Here is a 23842-nt window from a genome sequence, read left to right on the forward strand (position 1 = left end):
CGCGGTTCAGGGCTCCGACACTGACTCCTACCAGTGGTTGCCGAGTTGCCGACTAGGCATCAGCGCTTGGTTGCCAAGAGGGACTGTTGCCAAATTTCAATCATTTTGTAATCGGGTGATATTGATCCTGTATAATTCGAAACCTACATTTCAGTGTGATGAGATGCCACCATCAACATCTGGACCGAAAATCTCATTTGTTTGTTGAAGTTCAAAGCTCTTTTGCTCTGCTGCCGTTTTCCAACGTCCCAGCGTGTGAAGCGCGGGCGCAGTGGGCCACGCCTCTTTTAAGATATCGAAAGGGTTTGGCGATGGGGCAACCAGACCGCACAAGATGGTTGACGATGGCCCAAATCTGGTTGCCCGGGGCAACCTGGCAACCATTGCTGTCGAGCCCTGCTCCCTGCCGGAGATGGACTAGATGACACTACGTGTGGGTGGGGGTGGGGGTCGTCATATCCTCCCGTTGTATCTACAGTCCGACGACACCCTGTCTCTCTGCGAGGGGCGGGGCAGGACGAAGAGGCGGGGCTGCTCTTATCGGTTATGGGCACCGAGGCTACAGTGGAGAGCAAGGTTACATTTGGGCGAATGGAGGATGACACGATGTGGCTTTGTGCACTGTGGACAGGGGTCACGTCGGGTACATATTTTTAAAAACCAAAAAAAAACGTTTTTATCGTGACGCTTTTCACAAAACAAAATAATCAAAACTTGGAAAAAAAAAGAAATGTCGGGTGGTGTTCCCGCCGGTGGGGGTGGGGGTGGGGGTTCCGTCGGGCGCCTCTCCTCCGGCCTCAAGGTGGCGACGGGGACGCTTCCTCTCGACCTGTGGACCTCCGCGCCCGGGCGGAGCGACCAACCGGCAGAAACAGGGATGAGCCTCACGTCTGGTACCAAGTCTTAAGAACACCACCTCCACCTCCACCTCTTCCAGCGTCTTCAGACTGTTCTCTGGAAAGACACGTTTCACTTTGTTCTGTTCTGTTATGCTTTTCACGGACCCCCCCCCCCCCCCCCCCCATGAACACTTGGCACAACACCAGCACTGAGAGACCCCCTGCCCCACCTCCACCTCCTCCACCCTCCTCGTATCTACCGGTCCTTCTGCCGTGTCTAGTGTTGGAATTACGAGTCCCCGTTTTTTGTTCTGCGCCTTTTTCTCTTTGTTTTGTTGCAAAACTCACGAGCGGCTGGAGCCGCAGCAAACAGTGTGTTTCTGGGGACGGGTGGAGCAGGAGTAACCCCAACCGTACGGAGGGAACATGCACACGCTGGTTTATACACGTCAACAATCAAGAGTGTGTGTGTGTGTGTGTGTGTGTGTGTGTGTGTGTGTGCGCGCGCCCCCCCCTCCCCGTGTCTCCACATGAACATATCAGAGTAATACAACACAAAGAAATACTTGAATCAAAAGAAGCGCCAATAATGTAATGTGAACACTCTCATATAGTGCTGTGCTGTGCTTTGCTTTTGTTTTGCTTTTGCTTTGCTTTGCTTTTGTTTTGTTTTTGTTTTGTTTTTGTTTTTTCTCTCTTTTTGTTGAATTCATAAAACTTCTGAGATTTTTAATCGCGTCGGTTCGGAGAAGAACTGAATTTGAAATACGAGCATTGTCAAAAAAACAAAAAACAAACCATGAGCACTATAAAGGCAAATTGACGTCTGTTGTATTTGAGTGTTTGCACAAGGGTGTGTGTGTGTGTGTGTGTGTGTGTGTGTGTGTGTGTGTGTGTGTGTGTGTGTGTGTGTGTGTGTGTGTGTGTGTGTGTGTGTGTGTGTGTGTGTGTGTGTGTGTGTGTGGAAGGTTCTGTGTCGTTTCTCTCTCCATGGTCTTGCTCCCGTCGTCTCTTATTATTTGGTGTTTCTCTCTCGTTGCCGTGGAGCAGACAGTAGATCCTGGTGTTTGTGGTCGTAGCCTCTAGCGTTGGTTGCACTGAGCGTCGGCCTGGACCCTCCTCCCGCTCATCCAACAACCTGAGAGAAGTACTGAGGGCAGACGGGGACAGTTCACGTGTAAATGTTTACTCAAGGACTAAAAATAAGTGTGTTTTTTTTTAAAGAAAAGGACGTGTAATAATCTACCTTAGTGGCTTTCAATGTGGAAATAATCCGAGATAAAAAACGGATTATTATTATTATTATTATTATTATTATTATGAGTATTGCACCATTTTTCAGATTATAAACCAGGAAAAGAAAAAAAACGTAAAAAAATTAAGAAAAAAAAAACCATTTAAATAGGTTAAGAAAAGAAACAAAAAAAAAAAAAAAAAGCGAAAAAGTATTTTTGCAGAGCTGTGGCCGTAGCGGTGCAGAGGGCCGGGGGTCGCCTCAGAGGTGCCTACATTTTGGGTTTGTTAGCTTTTCCTTGACTTTCACTTGTACGTCGGAGACTCTCGTGTTGTTCGTTTCCTGCGAGGCCACAGTCGGTTTACAGACACTTTTTTTGTTTCATTTTTATTTGTGGTGTTTAAAAAAAAAAAAAAAAAAAAAAAATGAAAATCTAAAAAAATTAAATAAAAAATAAAAAGTATACAAAAAAAATGTTAAATAAAAAAAAATTACAAAAAAAAGGAAATTCTACCACGGGAATGTCGTAAAAAGTCAAAAAGAACATATGCTTCCATTTATAAAGTATGAAGATTTATTGTGCTACTTTCAAGAACTCTGGGATGGAACAGTGTTGTCGTTTTCTGTTTTACCTTTTTGACTATTTGTTCTTTGTCGATATGGATTTCATGGACTATCTGAGAAGCCTGTACGTTTTTATGTTGTTTATATAAATATATATACTTTATTTTTTATTTTTTTCCTTCTTGAAAGAAGACGTAATGCTCACAATCTTGCACACACACAAGTAAAAAGTGGATCTCGTCTCAGGCAGGCCAGGGTTCCAGAGTACCAACTCCACGCCATTTTAATGTTTTGATGAGTAAAACAAATAAAAACAAACAAAAAAAAAAAGATGATGATGGAGGAAAAAAAAAAACTACAATTCTAAGCACTGAGAGTTATGGATTTCAGAAGAAGAGAAGAATCCCTTTTGTTTCTAAATCCGTAGCAGATACATATTAACCAAATAACAGTCTTTAAATAAGAAGAAAATTGAGCGCTTTATATATAAATCTATATATTGAAATTGCTTTACATTAAAAAAAAAACAACAAAAAAAGAGCGGTCAAAAGGTTTTGATTGTCAGAAGCAGAAAGGAGTGACTAACATGCAAACGTGCTGTATGTTTGAATCTTTATTGTATTTTCTTAATGAGATCCCATCCTGACGCGATCAGGAGCATTGTGCATTATTCTCTTTCTCCCTCTCGCTCTCTCTCTCTCTCTCTCTCTCATGGCGGGTATTAGATCAATGGCAAAATCAGACTTGTTTTTGGTGAAAGCTCTTGGTTGTGTTTATCCGCAGAGGAGCGTTCTCACACGGCCTCTTTGGGAAGGATCATGAATCTATGCACAAGTGTCTGGGTGGTGGGTGGAGGGTGGTGGGTGGAGGGAGGGAGGGAGGGCTGTGGGCTTGGACTGGTTTTTAGGTTTGTGTGTGTGTGTGTGTGTCCGTGTGGGGACGGAGGTGGAGGGGTGTGTGTGTGGGGGGGGGGGGGGGGGGTGTCTGGTGTGGACCCACCCCCCCACCCCACCTCCACCCCCGCCCTCCACCCGCCTCCTCCCTGATTCAGATTGACCTATAGCGCTGCATCGCCATGCTGTGTATTCCTGAAAAACCAATGAGTATCTCACTCTTAAAGCACTGTGGGATTCAAACCCGTCTTTTTCTCCTTTTTCTTTTCCTTCCCTTTGCTCTGTTTGTCTTTCCAGTTTGTTTTTGTTTTTTGGGTGGGGGGGGGGGGTTATAGGACTAGGGCTGTTTTTTTTTGTTTTTTTTTTTCTGTCTTTTGTTTTTTAAATACTAAAAAAAAAAAAAAAGCGTCTGTACTGAGATTTATTGAAAAATTCAGTGGCTTGTAATGTTTATTTTTCTCTCTGTATATCTCTTTCTCCTCATAGAATGTGATTGTTAAATGACATGCACCGGAAAAAAAAAAAAAAAAAAGTTTTCATGGATTATGGAGCTTCTTTCAAATATAAATAAAATTGCAGTTTTTTTCTTGGCTGTTTAAAAAAACAAAACCCTCTGCGTTCTTTGTCCTTCATTGTTTTCTCCATCCGTCGGTTGGGCGACGACCGCCCCGCTGCGGCTCCACGCCGCCCGCTCTCAGATCAGCCTCCTTAAAGCTCTAGAGTTGTCGTTTACCCCGGGGCCACGCCCAGGAGGAGCTCGCCCGCCTTTAGATTCAACTTTACGATGACGACACACGTCGGTCACCGTGAGAGAAGCCACCACAGCGGCCGCCGTCGTCGCGCCTCCGTTTACTGTGGAGCTTTTTATTTATCTGTTGTTATTCAAGTTTGTTTTTATGAATTCAACAACAATGAGGCAACAACTCCACTGAGGAAACACATTTTTAATAACGGGCCAGTTTGTCAATGTTTTGCCGCCAAGATCATTCAGAAACAGGTTCTTAAAATCATTTCAGACCCAAGTCACGTGATCCAGGAAACCAAGCGATGCCGCCGGGACCCTGCACCAAGGAACCGAGGCTCTGTTAAAAGCTGTGCTCGTCGTTTGTCCTTGTTCCGCGGGGTGGCAGCACAGCGGCTTTCCACCGTGAACTGACCTAATAGGGTTTGTGTCACATTTAAAGCCGCTTCACACCGAATCCGACAAACGACGACAACCGACGTCCTGTGGAGAGTCGGGTTCCGTGCGTGGGAAACTGTGACGGGCCGGGATAAGCTCCGCCTCCTTTCACCAAATTCAGTGTCTCTTTTTATATCAGTGAATTGTACGTTATTTGTAAACACTTCATAAAGATTGTTTGGGAACATGGGAGATGTTCAACTGTTCAAACTATTCCTGTTTCTCTGCTGGATGTAAAACCCAGACGCAGTTCATCCGTTGGCCACCAGGGGGACGCTCCAACTCCCTGGTGCGATTACGGATTCGGTGTTAAGCCGGCTTTACGCTACAGGTTTCCCAAAGTGGCGGCGTCCCAAAGTGGACTCCTCTGCTGTGCACTCTGTATCCTCAGACTGGACCAGGCCCGCACTCCACCCGGTCCCGGACCGGACGCCGGACCCCGCTGGCAGACTACATCAGCGGGGCCCTGCGTCGGGACTGTGGGGCCCCTCGCCCGCTTCAGAACCTTCAGATCGTACTTCCTCAGACCGGACCTCCGCCCCCTGCAGCTCCGCCACCTGTTTGCTCAGACTCGGTGGGCGATCTGCCGGGGGCAGGCGTAGTAGTTTTCCGGCACGTGCCTGGTCCCGGGGTTGGCGTAGATGGGTTGGGCGGCTTCCTGCAGGGGTGCGGGCCCCTCGTGGAGCTCATTGTGGGGGCTTCCTGCGCCACGCGGCCCCTTGCCGCTCATTTCCTCGTAGATGGGAACCGCAGGCTGTGGCTTGAGGCGCCGCCCCGGCCCCGCCTGCGGAGCGGTGCAACGTCACGACAAGCAAAGCGCGGTGAAACAGGGACGACAGGCTGTTAGAAGGAGGCCTCGAAAAGGAAAAAACATTAGAAACGACGAAGATACTGTTGTTACAGCTTTGAAACTGTTCTTCTTCTAAAAGTCTTCATTGTCCCGACCGTGAAGACTGAGCGGAACAATGGTTTCCTGCCACCAAATGTGGAGGACATTGGGGCAGGAAACAACAAACCACAAACGTGACGTCAACACGACGTTTAAAACAATGAAACGGAGCAGAATACACTGAGATCCTAATATTGATAGATAATAAAAACACATTAAAGACGCTACATGGGTCCAGTGACATAATAAAACAATGGATTCTCAATGCGCTTCCTGAAAAACAGCTTTCCTCCGTGGAGCCTGCGTTCTTGTTTTTGGATGGTGCCTCTGATCCGGGTGGAGCAGGAGCAGCTCAACTCACCTGTTTCAGCCTCAGAAGCCAGAGCAGAAGCAGCAGAAGCAGCAGAAGCAGCCCCGCGGCTGTGAAGATGGAGCTGAGCAGCAGCGGACGCCGGGCGGAGCAGCCGCCGTCTGCAGAGACGGAAACAGAGAAATCAATATGAAGAAGTATTTAGAAAATATTTAAATATTTATAAATACTTATAAAAACCACAGAACCAACGTGTGAAATATGGACGAAGCTCTAGAGCAACGTTTGAAATACTGTAGTTCTACTCCTAGACTCACCTCCATTATATCTGAAACAATCTATAATAATTCATTGTAAATTATAATCAGGACACTGTATATGACAAGTACTTTTAATACTTTAAGTACATTTAACAACAAGTACTTTTATACTTTTACTTCAGTAGAAATGTAAACGTGGCATTTTGACTTTTCAGTCATTTTACCGTCAGGAGTATTTGTACTTTTACTTTAAGTAGAAAGCTCTGAGAACTTCCTCCACCACTGACCTGCTCCCTCCACCAGTAGGAAGACCTGTGTGCAGATGGAGGGCCCCTGGGAGCCTTCGTCGCCCCAGGGTTCGGTGGTCTCCCACCAGGTGTACAGCCCCGTGTCCTGGGGCTCCAGTCGGGTCAGGGTGGCGTTGACCCGGCGGGCGTCCAGGCCTCCGGACACCAGCAGGCGTCCCCGGTGCTCGGTGTTGAGGGTGGGCGTCCCGGGGCCCCGCCGCCCGGGGGTCCCGCCGCCCGGGGACCCCTGCGCCTCCAGGGACAGCAGGGTGAGCTGGAGGTGCTTCCGCCCACTGTGGTACAGGTGGAGCCCCGTCAGGGCGGGCCAGGCCCGGCCGGGGGAGCAGGACAGCTGGACGGAGCCGCCCGCCGCCTCATGCAGGAAGACCACCTCCGAAAACACTGGGGGGTTTAAAGACACATAACACTTCTATAGTACAAAGCCATAGACGGGCAGACAGACAGACAGACAGACAATTAACATATAAAATAAGAATAATAAAATAAGGATGAAGGGGTCGTACCCACGGCGGTGTGGGTGAGGATGAGGCAGCAGGCCAGCTGGTTCTTCATGCTCCCTCGGTGCCGGTGCTTGGTTGTGTCAGAGCGCAGCGTCCTCCATGCTTGTTGTTCTGCCTCCTGCGGTGGAGTCTGCTCCGCTCTTTGTTCTGCGGAGCAGGAAGAACGAGCAGCGGCTCAACCACGTGGAGGTGGAACCGCAAACTGCTGACAATGAAAACTGTTTCATATGAATGAAACGCTTACTGTTGTATATATGATGTGTGGACCGCAAAACAATAATAATATTCAGAATAATAATAATAACATTTATAATAATAATAACAATAATAATTATATAAACAACAACAATAATAATAATAATTTAAACAACAATAATAATAATAATGATATTTTTTTTCTTTTTTCAGTGTTTTGTTCATCGTCTGTCATGATGTCAGCAGATAAAGTCATTTACATACAGCCAATCAGAGCACAGCATTGCCACGCCACGCACATTTGGAGCCACGCCCACCCACTGAGCTGACCTCTGACCTCAGTTCTGTCTGCGATTGAGGATTTAAAAACAATTTTAAAGACTTGTTTCTGAAACTCTTCCTTCTCATGTTCAGTGTTTCACATAAAAAGTAATTGAATCATTCTGAACGCTGACTTGGACAAATTAATCATGTTACAGACGTGAACTTTTTTTTGGGCTGTTTTGTTGTGACTTTGCTCAGTTTTATGCCATGAGACCGAATCTATTAGGAAGCAAAAGCAAAACAATGCTCTGAGTTCTCTTTTTCTATTTTCTTAACTTCTAAAAAAAAAAAAACTTCTACATGTCTTGATGAAGGATCCGTACGGCGGCAGCATCCGGGTCCAAACATCCGCAGAAAATGTCCCCAACATGTCCCCAAATGTCCCAAACACTGACCACGGAGGGATGTTGATCAGGATCAGCGCCAGAGTCTGAACAATCGACGCGCTGCTTCCTGATTACCAGACAATTGGGTCCAGGTGTGCGGCTGCAGGGTGTGATAGGCTGCATCCAGCCTTAAAAGTTGGGTCTGGGAGCCAGGCTTGCCAGGTCGGTCGGAGAAGAGCTCTGAGCAGGACAATCATAATGGGAACCTCAGCGCTGCGCTCGCGTCACCTTCTTGTGCTGCTGTGTTTGTGGGGATGTCAGGCCCCTTGCTACGCCCAGGCGCTTCCCTCTTGGCCCGGCGTGCAGGCCTCCGCACAGGCCTTGTACAGGCCGGCGTCTGAACGTCCGGCACAAGTGAACACGGTCGCTGTGTTCTGCCACCATGACTTCATGGAAATTGTGGTGAAAGCCGACATGTTTGAGGTGGGAGCCCCCATCAGCGGAGACGAGCTGTGGCTCGGCGTGGAGCATGATGACTTCTGCCGTGCCGCCACGGTGTCGGAGGACGAGCTCAGGATCGTCGTTGGGCTTTCAGACTGTGGCACCAAACACTGGGTGATGTAATGGGCTGGGGGTGTTGTTTGTTTTTGTGTGTACATGTTCTGCTGGTAACTCTCCCCGCTGTCCACAGATGAATGATGATGCCCTGATCTACACCAACCTCCTGATGTACTCCCCGGTGGCCTCTCTGGATGGACTAATCCGGATGGAGGAGGCGGTGATCCCAATTGAGTGTCACTATGGAAGGTCTGCCTTCACGCTCCCGGTTCAGTATCGCTGCATGTTGAAGTCTCCTCACTGACCTGAGTGTGTTCTGGTTCTTAGGAAATACAGCTTGTCCAGTGCTTCCCTCACTCCCACCTGGATTCAGTACACCTCCACCCAGGCTGCTGTGGAAACCCTGGACTTCAACTTCAGGATCATGACAAGTGGGTTTGTTTAAACTCAGTTTTTGTTCTTGCGCTTCAATACTGCTTATGTTCTGATGCCCTTGTTTCCTATGTAGGCGACTGGCTGTATGAGAGGAGCTCCAACATCTTCTACCTCGGGGAACCCATCTGCATGGAGGCGTCCGTCAGGGTTGGCCATCACATGGGGCTCAGGGTCTTCATGAACCGCTGTGTGGCTACTCTTTACCCAGACAGACACTCAGTCCCCAGATATGTCTTTATTGAGAATGATGGGTAAGGTTCTCAATGTTCAGCTGCAGCTTGACGTACAAAGTGCCCAGGAACACCGCCTGACGTCTTGAGTTCCCTTCTCTGTTTCAGGTGTCTGATTGACTCCCAGCTCCAAGGCTCCCACTCCCAGTTCTTGCCGAGGACACAGGATGACAAGCTCCGTCTGGTCATCGACGCGTTCAGGTTCCACCAGGAGGAAAGGGGAGAGGTGAGGGTGGATGGTGGCCCCTATTATTGATATTATCTGGAAGCCCAAGGCTTTGTGCTTGACACTGTCAAACTGGTCTCCACAGCTCTACATCACCTGCGAGCTCACCGCTGCTCCCCTCACCATGGCAGCTGAGCCACAGAACAAGGCCTGCACCAGCATCAACGGGAGGCAAGTTGCTCTCTTCCCTTCCCCAGGTGTGCTCAAATGTTGAGACATCCCTAAAATCTCCTCTTCCCCCACCCAAAACAGATGGCGGTCAGCTGACGGACATGACTACCTGTGTGGGTATTGTGGTGATCAGAATGAGGCTGCCCAAACACTCAGCAAAACCAGCAGCTACAGCGCCCTTCACCCTCGCAGCCGAGGAAAGCCTGAAGCCTCCTGGAAGGGAGGTATGGTGGCGCAAGGCCTAGAGGATCTTTACTAAAAGGCTTTATTGATATTATGCAGTGACATGGTGTGTGCTGCTAACTAATTAGGCCAGGAAGCCAGCTTGGGCCCTATGCTGGTTCTACCCGCCAAGAAAAGTGGCATCATACCCGATGACGAGATCCCTTCCATCCTCTCCAAGATCGGCCGGCCAATGTTCCATGGCAGCGAATGGCGGAGCGGCATGACCGTTAAAAGTGGTAGCGGCGTGACCGTTAAAACCGGTATAAGTCTAAATATATCAAAACAAATGGGCACGGTGCATCACACTAACGGCTTCCTGTATCTTTAGACTTGGAGAAAGGCCTGGTACCAGAGCCCTTGCTGCCCTCCCCAGAAGCTGGAGACATCACTGATCTGACTCAGGAAGGCCTGAAAAGTAAACCTAAAGGTGATGTCACTGATTTATTTTGGGGAGGGGTGTATAAACACGATGTAGTATCCTCTAGTGTAACTCTCTCTCCCTCCTGTAGTGACAGACGACGCTGCCAAGGCTCACGAGTCTGTGGCGTCGGCTTCCGAGTCGACCGACAACGCAAAGAAGCTGGCGGCGCCTGAAGTCCTGTCTCTCAAAGCCAAGGCTGACGTGTCCGCGAGTGACGTCCATCCCACCGCGCACGAGGACAAGCGAGCGGAGGTTGCCATGACTACAGCCGAGGAAACCACCGACAACTCTTCTAATGAAATTGCACCCAAAAAATAAAAGTTTAAACGCTGTACTTTCGTGGCTTCCTGTAGGCATCTGTTCAGTTTGGAAAAGTAGCTCAGTGTTCTGAATGGCATGAACTTGGCTGCACATTATTGAATGCATCATTAAATGTTTAATATTTGAAGCTTTTATTGCTTTTCAACATTACAACTGACACTGCACATAACTTTACCTGGTAAAGCAAACAACCTGCATTTAGGATGATGGTATTAAACTTCTGGGGGATGCTTGTCCAGGCTTTGATAACTCAATCATGGAACTAAATGAGCTCAGTGTTAATTCCCACACAGTACAAACTGAACCATCTAAAGGGGCGCAACATTCATTCCTTTGCCTTATCTTGACTCTGATGCCAAACTGACAATATTCTGACTCAGAGTGCTGCTCTTAAGCACATCTCTGATCCAACCCTTGTACAATAACTTTTCCTCTTTGCTTATTAGGAAACAGGGCATTCAGCAAAATATTTCTAACAAACCTTCACTTTGCCTGCATGATAAAGATGAGTCCTTGTCATTTGAACATGTGGTTGACTTAAATCCATAGGATTTAGTGTTTAAGCCTGATGGGAACTACACATGCTTAGCTTGGTTTACTGTAAGTCTCAGGACAGAACCTCCATAAACTGGCTTCAAAATTGAGGCAGAGTCAGCATCTTCCTCCCCAGATGTTTTTGAATTATGCTGAACACACAGGATCCAGTGAGCTCTGCAGAGCCCTCACTACTTATGTCGATATGGCCTCTGTGGATATTTCTCAAGACACCATTTTCTATTGTGTAGTGTTTTCCAGCGGTCACTTCCTGCTATTTAAAGGTGGAGACATGGACCAATGATGAGCTCTCTCTGAAATTTTCTATTATCTGACCACGCCCTTTTTCACTCTTTCTGCCGCAGAAGAGTTGATGGTTGATTGGCTCCAGCTGCCTTGTCCATGTGACTTTAAAAGGCCTGAGTCACCAAGCCCCAGATGCAGGGGAGGGAGTTGTTTAGCAAATCAGTCCAGCGGTGATTTGAGGCTGTTTGGCCTGTTAAAGATCAACAGTTGTCTGGTGAAGAGAGGATCTCTTTAAACGCCGTCCTGGTGTTTAACAGAAAAGCTGATAACAGTATGATGGTGCGGGTAGATAGCGTGGCCTTTGTGGTGTTGCTTTTAGCGTCGGTGTATGTCGCTGTAGATGCCATCAGGTCTTTAAAGGGCGGGCCCATGATTGACCCTGATGGACGGGAATACAAGGCCGGTCTCCAGAACCTCGACTTGGAGGCCGAAAACACGGAAGAGCCAGTGGTCCATGTGGAGTGCAGCGAGTCAATGATGACCATCCTGATACGATCTGACCTGTTAAGCAATGGGCGCCGCGTCTCCCCGGATGAGCTCTTCCTGGGCGCGGCCGGCAATGCGGCGGATCCCCGCTGCCGAGCTGTGGCACTGAACGACCGGGAGTTGGTCATCAGGGCTGCGCTGCACGAGTGTGGCTCCCAGTTCTCTGTGAGTGATGATGGGTTAGAAGGTGAATCTGTTGTGTACAATGGTCACTTCCAAACATCTCATTTTAAAATCCAACCTCCAGGTTTCTGGGGACTCGGTGGTCTACGCCAACAAGCTGATGATCTCCCCGGTGCAGGGTGACCACAGCATTGTCAGGGTTACCAGTGCTGAGGTGCCTGTGTCCTGCCACTACAAGAGGGATGTTCAGTTTCACTTAATTCTTCATGAGGATTGAACTGCTTGGTTTTTTGGTTTGAGTTCCCATGCTAATTTTTTAAATGTTCTGATTTGAACCCTCACAACAGAAACCACTTTGTGACCAGTCATGTCCAGACACTGCCTTTGCCCGTCCCTCCCAGCGCCACCGTGGAGGAGTCCGGTTTCTTCCTGGCGCTGATGACTGGTGTGTGTGTGTGTGTGTCTGTCCTTGTGCAGTTTGGGCCATCATGGCCGTCAATCTGCTGCTGTTCTACTCCTGTGCAGATGACTGGACGGCGGTGCGCTCCTCCAATGTCTACTACCTGGGAGAGATGCTGCACATCGAGGCCTCGTACGTGGACCCAAACGAGATCCCAAGGAGGGTCTTCATCGACAACTGTGTTGCTACTCTGGAGCCCAGCACCGCAGCCACCCCCAGATATTACTTTGTTGAGAACCACGGGTATGAATTATTATTACCGGTCCAGCCTGCAGAGCGAGGTGATGTGTTTCATGGAAACTCTGAAAACTCATTTGTGACTGAAGCGACTAAGCTGGACTCCATGCATTGCTGCCTGCAGCTGTATTTCTTAATATAGTATGTTATGCATTGCGCTGAATGTTGACTTCATTGTAATTGGGTCCAGGTACAATTTGAGTCAAATTCATTGTGGCAAAAAAATTTTTTCTTGGAAGGAAAGTTCAGTTCAATTTTTCTGTTCCGTTTTTTTTTTTCCGTGGCTGCGCTCCACCTCCTCAGCTGCCTGACCGACTCCACGGAGCCGGGGTCGAACTCCCTGTTTCTGCACCAAACCAGGGTGGACGTGCGGAGGCTGCAGCTCGACTCCTTCCTGTTTGGAGAGGATCCGCGCAACAATGTCAGCAAACTTTTTAAAATCAGTCACATCAGCAAATCAATGATTTTGTATTTTTCAAAAGCAGGTTTTAATCCCTTTTTTATTTTAGATTTACATCACATGTGAGCTTACAGCTGCTGTGGCTGCACAGACCAGCGGCCCCAACAGGAAGTCCTGCAACTACTCCCAGTCCAGGTAGTTTGGACGTTTTTATTGACATGAGTTTGGAACGATGCAGGTTCTGGTTCCTAGTGGATTGGTAACCTTCTTCCTATAAGGAGCATTTTCACTCTGACATTTTGCACTTCATTTTACGGGGGAGGCTTGGTTTTAGGGGAAAATCCACAGGAATGTAAACAAATGATCACATTCAGTTTAAGTATTTACAACTTGAGGTGGAATCTGACTTTGTTGGGTCGTGTACATTTTCATATAAAAGGTAATGGAGCGCTCGTGTTTATATCTAAATGATACAACACACTGAATGTGCTCTATGCACCAGACAACTAACCATAAATGCTGTGACTGATATTGCATGTCATTGATCCCTGGGGAAATTCAGGCATTGCGGCAGCTCAGAATTCACATGTACATGAATATGGGAACAATATGAATAACTCCAGAATATAAGTTTATTCAGTGAAATGCATAAAATTGGTATTTAATGAGTGAGTGTGGCGGCGGCAATTACTTGTTATTGAGTGACAACAGTGGAACGGACGCTCTGCAAGATCTGGTTCAGTGCCACTGTGTCTCCAGGTGGCGCAACATGGACGGTGGCGACGAGGCGTGTCGCTGCTGCCAACGCTCCTGTGACGACGCGTCTCCGCCGCGCAGCCTGACCAAGCGCCTGCGGAACAGAGCCCCGGAAGGTGAGTTCTGCCCCGAGCGACCGGACCGGGCACGGCGCTCTGGGCCCTGATCCTCTGACCGCTCTCTTCCAGGAAAGGGGCTTTGTGGCTCTGTGACCCTGGGGCCCGTCATGGTTTATCCCGGAAAGTAAAAGAACGAGTCACCATCCAAAACAAGTCGCCTGGTTCAAGGTTTGCTGAATAAATGTGTTTTTTAAACCAAACCCGGTTGGTGTTAACTTATTTGGTGGGGAACTTTGAGGTTAAAGCAGTATTGGCTGCTTTTTTTAATCCATCTGGATCATTTTTACATGGTGGACAGGAAGTCTCATTTCATTCAAACGAGGTGAGTCCTCATCTAAAGAGTGGGATTTTTAGTGTGTTCATCAGATTCAACTTTCATACAAGTAGAAGGTCTAGGTTCAGAAGGGGAAAATTCACTTCGGGGTTTCAAGTCGGCCCTGTGGATTTATCGCAGTGGGACACGGCTGCATTGAAACGGGGTTTTTAACTTTCCGGACCTGGAATGATCCCCTGCAAAACCGATTTTGGCAGAAATCACTGCGCTGTTGAAACTGGAGAACCAGGCTCCTGGTTTAACACAGCTGATCAATTCCTGTTACTTTATGGTGGTTTTCTTGAACCTTCAATCAGAACTGTGACATTTGGAGTGTGGGTGGGTGGTGTACTTACAAAGTTCTAGGCAAGGTTAACGCTTCATGCACAAGTGCTTTACAGAAAAATGCATGATATAGAATAAAAGCAGACATGAAGAGATTAAAGTGTCAATTAAATCCCATTCACACTCTTCCTCCATAGAATTGGCAACATGAGGTCAAGTTTAACAACTAATCCAATATGCATTCCATGCTTCTTACATCAGGACAATAGTGTCGGTACAGAATCTAGTGAAATTGGAATCATAGAGAATTAAAAGGAAACCCTCAGAGCTCGGTTGCTTTACAAACTGAAGGGTCCTGGTAAACTGGATCCTTGACACGGTCTCACACCCGTGAGGCTCCAAGGGATGAGATCCTTTGCATGGATTTCAAAGGAGCCTGAGGCGTGCGGGCAAAGTGGGAACGTTCAATACAACCGGTGTTAAATGTCACTTTCAATGGAAAAACACGCAGAGGAACCGTTTCAGTGGCTTGTTGAGGCGCTGCACTACTTTTAGGGAATGTGAGGGATCGACGCAAGAGAACGTGGAAGGGTGGTGCACACTCTGGAGGGGTTGATCATTTCAGAGTCCCTATGAGCACCGTTCTGTTCTGAGGCGCCATCAGATAAATCTGCAGGAGGAACTTGAAGTGAATCAGTTTGTGTAAAACCCAAAAGGAAGCTGCTGCTGTGCTCTTCCTCAAATCCCATCAGTGTTGTTTCAGCTGTTTTCCTGATTCATACACAAATTATAGTGATGTGTGGGAAGGACCATGCTTCACTGTTGTGTTGTGTAAACTGGGTTATAAGTGCTTTACAGAAGATGTCTTAGAATATAATGATTTGGTGCCAAATGAAGGCAAAATATAATTAAAATGTCATTTCATTGTAAAATATCTGGTACTTTGGTTTTACTTCAGTGGCGTTTGGACACTGACGAAGGCAAGAGAGAAATTGCTCTTTACAGCTGAAGTATAAGTACATATTTACTTATACCACCACTTGTGTAATATGACAAAATAAATGTACATAAGACTTCCATGTAAATATGAAGCTATACTGTAGAGAAAATACACGTGGTGGTTCAGCAACTATATATCCGCACAATTACATTTTTTGGGTTCATTGTTTGCATTGAGTTCAAATTTCTGGGGTTTATGAAGAATTCAATTCTGGCAATTTTTTTAAATGAGTTGATCTCAACAGTTAATCAAAAACAGGTTATCCAACATTATTTTAGATTTATCTGGAACAAACGGCTGCTGGGGATTTGGGTGAGGCTGTTGTCCGATCAGTTTAGGCCAAATTCATGTGTGGGGGGGTGTAAGAACAGTGAGTTCTCTCCAGCGAGAACCAGAGGAAGGAAGTGGATTTGAAGAGGATGGGTGATCTTAAGGATGGTGGACGAGCGTTTAATGCAGAGTAAAGTTGTTGGATTGGATTCCTGGTTGTTCAGTGTCTGCGCGGCTGGGACGGTTGGAATCTCTGCGTCCGTCTGCGGTGTTTTCAGAGCCTGGTGGCCGGGTCCAGCTTTTACAAACTGAATATTAAACGCTTGTTTGAGGTGTCTCCATCCCATTATCTCCGACTGTGCGGGAGTTCTCCCGAATGGAGATCCGGTTCCAAGGCGGCGCTGTGAGGAGAAGTTCTGTGGTTTTGCGCTGTTGCTGTGGAAACGTGCTCATGCGTTGGTGTCATTTCTTTACTGGTTTAATGGTCTGAACTGGTTGATTGCTTTGACGCTTTTCTTTTTACTTCTGTTAGAAAGCAGACGGGCACACCTCAGGAAACACGTTTTCACAAAAAAAGACGTAGTCGAACCCCCTGCTGTGAGCGGGAAAGCCCAATGTTCCACTTTAATGTGAAATAATCAGATACGACATTATTGAGATTAAGAAACAATTTATTGATTATAACCAGCGGCACCGACCCGGAGGAGGTAGCCAATCACAAATCAATAATGTGATGAAGGTGGAGGGCGGCCGTCGTAGCTGCCACCGCCACCACCACCACCCTCCCTCCGCCTTCCTCAAAATGCTCGTTAAACACATGAACACAAGGTCCTCAAGCAAAGTGACGTGAAATTAAAGGACGCGAACAGAGCATCAGAGGAGCTGCTCATGCAGACTTCACAGGAGATCAGGACCGAGTCGACCGTGTGTGATCCACACACATTCCACCACGTGTGCCAGGAAGCTTCGTGTGCTTTGCTCATTTAGTTCCGGAGCCATGAAAACAAAACAAAAAAAAACAACTAAATATTCACACGGAAGCCGCACTTACCAGCACAGACAACCTGCCTGCAACACAAGCACCGTCTTCAAACAGCCTCAAGAAAAAAAACAGTGGGAGATTCACCTCCATCCTACATCCGGTGTGATGGAGGTGTAGGTAGTGACATCCCTGCGTGGGTACCTACAGCTTCACCCGACATGTGAGCAGCGGCAAGGCTCCTTCATTTGAGCCGTAACATTCAAACAGCTGACGAGACAAACAGGATTAGGCGGAGACAAACCCTTTAGGATCTGAACGGCGGCTGGTCGCCCACGTACGCCGTGGTGGAATCAAAACATTCACACGGCGCAGATATAAACAAACATCTGTAGAGAGCTTAAAAGACGCCTGCCACGCCCGCTTCCCTCTGTGTGCAGCACAAATCAACACATACGCGTACATTCCTACAGGAGATAACATGCCTGGATAAAACACACACACACACACACACACACACACACACACGCCTTCACCAAACTTGCTGCAAGTTTGGGGACATTGTGGTCCAACAGCGTGCACGCTGTGAGGGCCCCTGGAGATGAATGAGAAGACAATAGAAACAGTGGGACTTGCCTCAGGCTGACACAGGGCCACACTGAGACAGGGCCTCAGCCAGTCCCCGAGGCATCGCTACAGGGAGAAGAGAAACCTGGGTTTTAGCACCGGAGCCCTGACGCGTCGCCGTGCCGCACGTCACGTGACATTCACTGCAAAGACATCACAGCGTGACGGGACACGTCCCGCGGGGCTGGGCTCAAACCACTCAATCCTGATACGATTCAATTTCTGTCAGACGCTGTTTGCAAGTTATGCAAACCTGTTCTGCTTCAATTAAATAGTCACAAATGAACGCAATTTCTGCATTAGACTGAATTTGTTCATTATTTTGTAATGTACATCTCATGGTACAATGACAGGTTAGCTGCAATTCTCGTTGTGTATAAAATATGAATATATCGATTTAGAATCGTATCGTGGGATCCTGCCCAACACCCAGCCCCAACGTCCAAGTCATGTGATGCATTATCAAATGATAAAGCACAATATGTGGCCGACGTTGTAATTTCAATTTGTGTAGTAGACATGAGACAAAAAAATAAAAATACACACACACACACACACACACACACACACACACACACACACAGACACACAGACACACACACACACACACACACGTCACTAAAGAAGTGGAAAATCTGGATTCAGAAAGTATAATTCCATGAGACTCCACCGTGTGAGTTTGCCGATCAGCATCAACCCCGACATGGATCTTATGAGCGAAACCAGGTTCAGGACGCGGCTGGTGCCAAAACACAGAAACAGGACTTATACTTTGTGAACCTGGAGTTTCCCCACCTCTGCTCAAATACAAACCTGCTTTAACGCATCTCTTCCTGCTTGTTTCCCCGCAAAGAAGAGTCTTAAAGTTTGGGCACGTTTTATTACCATTCAATTTACAACATGACATAACCAATTTAATGATTACAGAACGTATTTATATTAATTTACCCATGCGTGGGATGCAAAAAACCCCAAAAGTTTCATTAGGGAAGAAAAAAAGCCAGCATGAAGCATAAACAGTGACTTGAAGCCCTCACCAAACAAAGTTGGGGACACAAAGTCCAACAGCACCTACGTGTGCTGCGAAGGCCTCAATGTTTCTCCTAAAAATAATGTATTTTGAGGAACTTGCCTTGATAAAAAGGTGGAAACTGCTCATGAAACTGCCGCACCTTCACAACACTACGAACCAAATCTACTACACTTGTACACACCTGAATGGAACATGAGAGGGAGAAACCACATGACAGGGAAGGCAGCAGCAGGTCATGGTTTGGGTTAATTCAGTGTAAAAACAGCGTCCCATGCATCTGCGCTTTGTCTGTTCTTTGTTTTGCTGTGTGCTCAGTGTCTCTTCCTCCTAGCGGATGGACGGACTATGTGACCACTACTGCTTTGTTTACGAGCAGAGGACGACATTAGAAAAGGGTGGAGGGTCCAAACCTAGAGGAGAGCGCGGCGGGCCTCAGTAGCGCCCTCCGGGGGACATAACGGGGGGCCGCATGCCCATGGGCGGCCTCGGGGGGGCTCCCTGGTACCCGGGGGGAACCATGGGGGGAGCCTGGGCGTACGGAGGCATCCCCCCCGACATGTAGCCCGGCATCCCCTGGGGCGGACCCCCATACTGCCCTGTGGAAACACATCAATGGCAACAGGGAGTTCATCTTGGCAAAATCACATTTTGTTATTTTATCAGATACAGTAATAAAAACCTGGTAAAACAACAAAGTTCCTATATTTTCTTAAATAGTTTACTTGATAGTTCTTCAGAGTAGTCTATGTCATTATATATGGAATTATTAACCTGGCCCCAACCAGGAAGGAGGCTCCCCGGCGCTGAGCCAGGTTAAATTAAGCTTCCTACCAGGCATCGGATGTCTGATTCCAGGCTGCTGGCCGACCATCACTCCACCCACGGGACCCACGGGTGGGGAGGAGATGGTGGCCTGGCCTTGGCGGGGGATGTTACGCTGGTAGCGGGGCAGCTGGGCCCGCAACTCTTCCTACAAGACACAAGGCAAAAACAAGGAGAGAAAAGAGATCACCAAAAAAGACAAAACCTTCCACCGATTCAGCATTCATAACATACTGCACATCATTTGTCACAACCTGAATTCAAGTGGTGATCCGACCAAAAATACATTATTTGGCTTATTTAACTGGCACTTTTTAAGAAGCGATGTATTTGCTATGTTGGTGTGATGGAGGTGCTCTTCTATGTGGCGTTACCATTTTGTGCTCGATATGGATGAAGATTGCAAGAAGCACAAAATAGCCGCACCACCTCAAGCGACCAAGAATAAAATAAATAAATGAAAACTCCGGATCAGGAGAAAAAAAGCTTTTTGCGAGAAAAGAAAGTGGTGTCCCCGAGCAACGACGAGAAAACCCGGATGTTTTGAAGAAAAAAAGAAAAGGTCGTGGATTCAAATGGAATTAGTGAACTAGTGTAATCTACCAACAGAAGGTCTGACGGATTTCCACTTTAACAACGATTCGTAACCGTTTAGCCACTTACTGTAGAAACTAGAAAGGGGCGGGGCCCTGCGGGGTACTCACCAGTGAGATATCCTCATCAGGGTGGATCAACTTACTGGTTGCACTGGACGTGGTGAGGGTGGCAGGCTTACTGGTCACAGTGGATGAGGGCTTGGCCACCGTGCCACTGCCGGCGCCAGGGGTGGCCACCGAGGCGGCGGCCTGCGTGTAGGCCGGGAACGTGGGCTTGGAGGGCTCCGAGGAGCCGGAGGGGGTCGGGTGGGGCGACCCCGACAGAGGCTGCTGGCTCTGAGGGGCGAGAAGCAGAACAACTCACGAGGGGATGAGGAAGGAGTGATAAGGCTTTCCATACAGGGAAAACAAAAACTCAGAGCCCCTTAATCACACTCAAAGCAGCTGAACTTTTGAAAGTAAAGTACCATGTTACTTTTTCTTGTAAGTTAATACATCACGTACAACCAGTGTTACACTCTAATCTTGTCCTAAATCGAAAACACAGAAATAATAATTAGTGCTGCTATATAATAAAGTGTATTTTCTATTTATCTGGTATGAATAAATCAGATTACAAAAAAATATATATTTGGATGAAGAGGTGATACAGCTTGAGAGTTGATCTCAGGTGTTTAAAATGCAGATTTGTAGTAAATAAAAAAAACAAAAAAAGGGAAAAATCCCCAAACATTACTCAAGTACTGGCACATACATTGTACAGGTATTTGAATGTCACCATTCCAGTGAAAATTTGTGAATACTTTGTGTTCAGTCACAAAACCGAGCAGGTGTTCCCAAACTGAGGCCTGTGGCCCCCTAGGGACAAGTGAGGGAACCGCAGGAGGTTTACAGCAAATCGTGTGGCGGTGGTTCTTTGTTTCATAAGGATTGAACTATTACCTGTCCAGCGCTGGGAAACAGAGGCTTGGTGACGGGGGGCTGCGCTGAGGGGGCCGTGGCTGAAGGAACGACGGGCCGAGCGGCCATGCTCGGTCCTGCAGTGGGGGGGCCTTGAACCAGGTGGGCCACTAGTTGACGGTGGCCCACTGGAAGTGGCATTCCTGACACACAGGGAACCAGGTGCTATCAGTTGGGCTCAAGGAAATGAACTACCATCCTGGACTCGGGTTCCAATGTCAGGATACAAATTCGGACAACGTGTGAGGTGCGGTGCAAGGTGAGGGCTTGTTTTCGATATACTCTCGTACATCCTTTGAGGCCTGTGTTATTTGTTTACAAAGCCAAAAAGAGTGAGGGAACACATTTTGTGCATCTGTATTAATCCACCGTAACAGGATTAAAATGTAAAAGTGGCATTAAATGAGCCAACCAGCCGACCCACAATTAAACTGGTAATAGCAAATTATTTGTAGAACAATTAATCATCCATGAAATGTCATGATCATAGACTGACGCTGTGATATGAGTAATGGGGTCAAGCTGGGATAGATGATCAGTGACAGCGGGTACCTGGGGGCATGCCTGGCATCATGGGGGGCATCCCAGGACCTGGGGGCATCATGGCTCCCATGGGCATCATGCTAAGAGACGCAGAAAATGATTCATTTGGGAAACACCAGAGAAGTGCAACAGTGTGAGATTAGAAGAAACTGTCCCTCACCCGGGTGGCATCCCTGGCATCACAGGGGGCAACCCTGGCATCATGGGCGGCACCCCCGGCATCATCGGGGGCATCCCTGGGACAAAATAGTTACCGATTATCCGGCCGTGAAACGCCCGGCCGTACGTGACTCAAGGTCCCGAACAAACTTGGTTCTAAAGGCGCAGAGCATCCCTTCACCGCCGCTCACCTGCGTAGCTTCCTGGTGGTGCTCCTGGCGCTCCGGCCCCGGGCGGCATGCCGGCTTGGGTCATGGGAGGGATGTAACCCACCGGGGGCTGGGCGGCGGCGGCGGGGGGCTGCTGGAAGGAAGGACCCGGTTCGTCGTCGTCATCGTACTCGTCCGAGTCGTCCTGGTTCTGCTTCTTCTTCTGGGACTCTGGAGAACACGGACGGACGGGGGCATGAAGCGTCTCTTTCTGCCAACACCTCACGCTGCGGTTCAGAAACTCTTTTCCCGGCCCTACCTTGGGTTTTTTGCTCCAACACTCTCCTCCTTTCCTCCATGTCTTTCTCTGGAATACCCTCCATGCCGTAGATTTCCAACTCAATGTCCGTTCTGCCGGGTATCGCGTTTGGAACGCCGTCAATTGTCTCTTTGTGAACCTGGCGAGGGGGGGGGTGAAGGCGGGCGTGCGTGAGGAAGCAGCAAACACTAAATAAAGCTCAAATGAAAAGCCCTCAGGTGGTCGCTCACCTGCATGCAGTGGATGGCGAGCCCGGGTCCGGTGTACAGCTTTTTATGGCAGATGTGACACTTGAAGTGTTTGGCCTTCTGGTGTTGAATGAGAATCTTCTCATCGTCAAAATCTCTGTTACAATACCTGGATTCGCTGTTGAGGAATGTTTTTAACTCTCAGCACGCGAGACAACCGCGAAACTGGCGTCGACACACTCGTGCTCCTACGTTGTCCAGCGACAGTGGGAGGACAGTGGGAGAACAGTGGGAGGACAGTGAGAGGACAGTGGGAGGACAGTGAGAGGACAGTGGGAGGACAGTGGGAGAACAGTGGGAGGACAGTGGGAGGACAGTGAGAGGACAGTGAGAGGACAGTGGGAGGACAGTGGGAGGACAGTGGGAGAACAGTGGGAGGACAGTGGGAGAACAGTGAGAGGACAGTGGGAGGACAGTGGGAGAACAGTGAGAGGACAGTGGGAGAAGAGTGGGAGGACAGTGGGAGAACAGTGGGAGGACAGTGGGAGAACAGTGAGAGGACAGTGGGAGGACAGTGGGAGGACAGTGGGAGGACAGTGAGAGGACAGTGGGAGGACAGTGGGAGAACAGTGGGAGGACAGTAGAAGTCTAACCGCTCATCGTTTTCGCCGGGGACCCCCCTAAAGGTCCCCGCACCGCACGCCGGGGGCCGCTGCCACGAGCGCCCGACGTCGTGGCATCGGGCTGTGGCGCCTTTCGACAACATTCGGGATCAACTTAAAGGGACGAACCTGCGTCAGAGACTCGACATGAAGCACAAACAACCGTCGGTGCGTCAACACAGGAGCTACGCTCAGAGCCGGAGCTTTGAACGTGTCTTTAGCTAAACCCAAGCTAGCCCTCACCCCGCGCCACCCCCCGGGACGCATCCCGTCTTGCGTGCCGGTAAGAAAAAGGTGCCGACGCCCGGCTCCGGGAGGGATACCAGCACCAGGGTTTCATCTGCTTTTTCTTCTTCCTCCCCATGTTTCTGTGGCGACAGTGACAGCCCCGCCGCCGTCAAGATGGCGACGGACGGGTCCGCGCGGTGACGCGACCCTCGCGAACGGGGCCGCTCGCAGCGAGCGTCGCCCGGCGAGCCCGGCGAGCCCGGTGAGCCCGGTGAGCCCGGTGAGCCCGGTGAGCCCGGCGTCCGGGGGCGCCGCAGCCGAAGAGTCGTTCCGTTCCCTTCGTCCGCGACCCCTGCAGCTGCATCCAGGCGTTCACCGAGCCCGGGTTCAGATGAACGGAACCCGGAGCCGGATCCGCGGAACGTGAACCGGAAACTCAAAACGAGTCGTTTAAGTTCCTGCGGGAAAAACAAGACATTTCCCGCCACATAATTCACGCCGGATGTGACTGATTTACGTGTTTTTGATGTTGAAGTTTTTTTCTTTATTAACTCCTTTTATATTTCCCCACCGACGTGGAGCCGCACGGGCCGAAATAGCTCAGTTGGGAGAGCGTTAGACTGAAGATCTAAAGGTCCCTGGTTCGATCCCGGGTTTCGGCAGAACGGAGGCGGAAGCTGTTTTTTGCGGCACCTTCTCACAGCAACAAGGCCCCAAACAGGAGCCTCCCTGGGTGGAGTCCGCACCGTCCTCCACACCCCCACCCAAAAAACATGCGCGTCGTCATGGTCTGGCGACGCGTGGCTGTGTGGTGTGTGGTGCGATAATTAAACAGATTCCTCTCGTTCACGATCAACCATCAACCATTTTGATTCGGGC

General features: G+C 48.7%; 1 protein-coding gene across 2 annotated transcripts; it reads right to left on the reverse strand.

Annotated features, from left to right (window-relative positions):
- Positions 1–18181: 18181 nt before the first annotated feature.
- Positions 18182–23484, reverse strand: LOC307236495 (BUB3-interacting and GLEBS motif-containing protein ZNF207-like). Of its 2 annotated transcripts, XM_080008937.1 has the most exons (11): positions 23059–23484; positions 22116–22242; positions 21886–22024; positions 21609–21797; positions 21419–21494; positions 21268–21338; positions 20698–20858; positions 19864–20091; positions 19169–19307; positions 18748–18933; positions 18182–18518 (listed from the first exon to the last, which is right to left on the reverse strand). In XM_080008937.1, the coding sequence occupies exons 1-10, from the start codon at positions 23097–23099 to the stop codon at positions 18770–18772; spliced, it is 1335 nt and encodes a 444-aa protein (XP_079865063.1). In that variant the 5' UTR covers positions 23100–23484; the 3' UTR covers positions 18182–18518; positions 18748–18769. The 2 variants fall into 2 exon arrangements, with proteins under 2 accessions (XP_079865063.1, XP_079865062.1); XM_080008936.1 differs by having other exon boundaries at positions 18182–18933.
- Positions 23485–23842: the final 358 nt, after the last annotated feature.

Source organism: Zeus faber (assembly GCF_960531495.2).
Source record: "Zeus faber genome assembly, chromosome: 11".
Classification (NCBI taxonomy): Eukaryota; Metazoa; Chordata; class Actinopteri; order Zeiformes; family Zeidae; genus Zeus; species Zeus faber.

Coding starts and splice junctions, on each gene's coding strand:
- LOC307236495 (XM_080008937.1), bottom strand. CDS start 23,099: ATGGGGAGGAAGAAGAAAAAGCAGATGAAACCCTGGTGCTG. Junction 22,243..23,058: donor CAGATGAAACCCTGGTGCTG/GTATCCCTCCCG, acceptor CAGCGAATCCAG/GTATTGTAACAGAGATTTTG. Junction 21,339..21,418: donor ATGCCAGGGATGCCACCCGG/GTGAGGGACAGT, acceptor TGCGTCTCTTAG/CATGATGCCCATGGGAGCCA.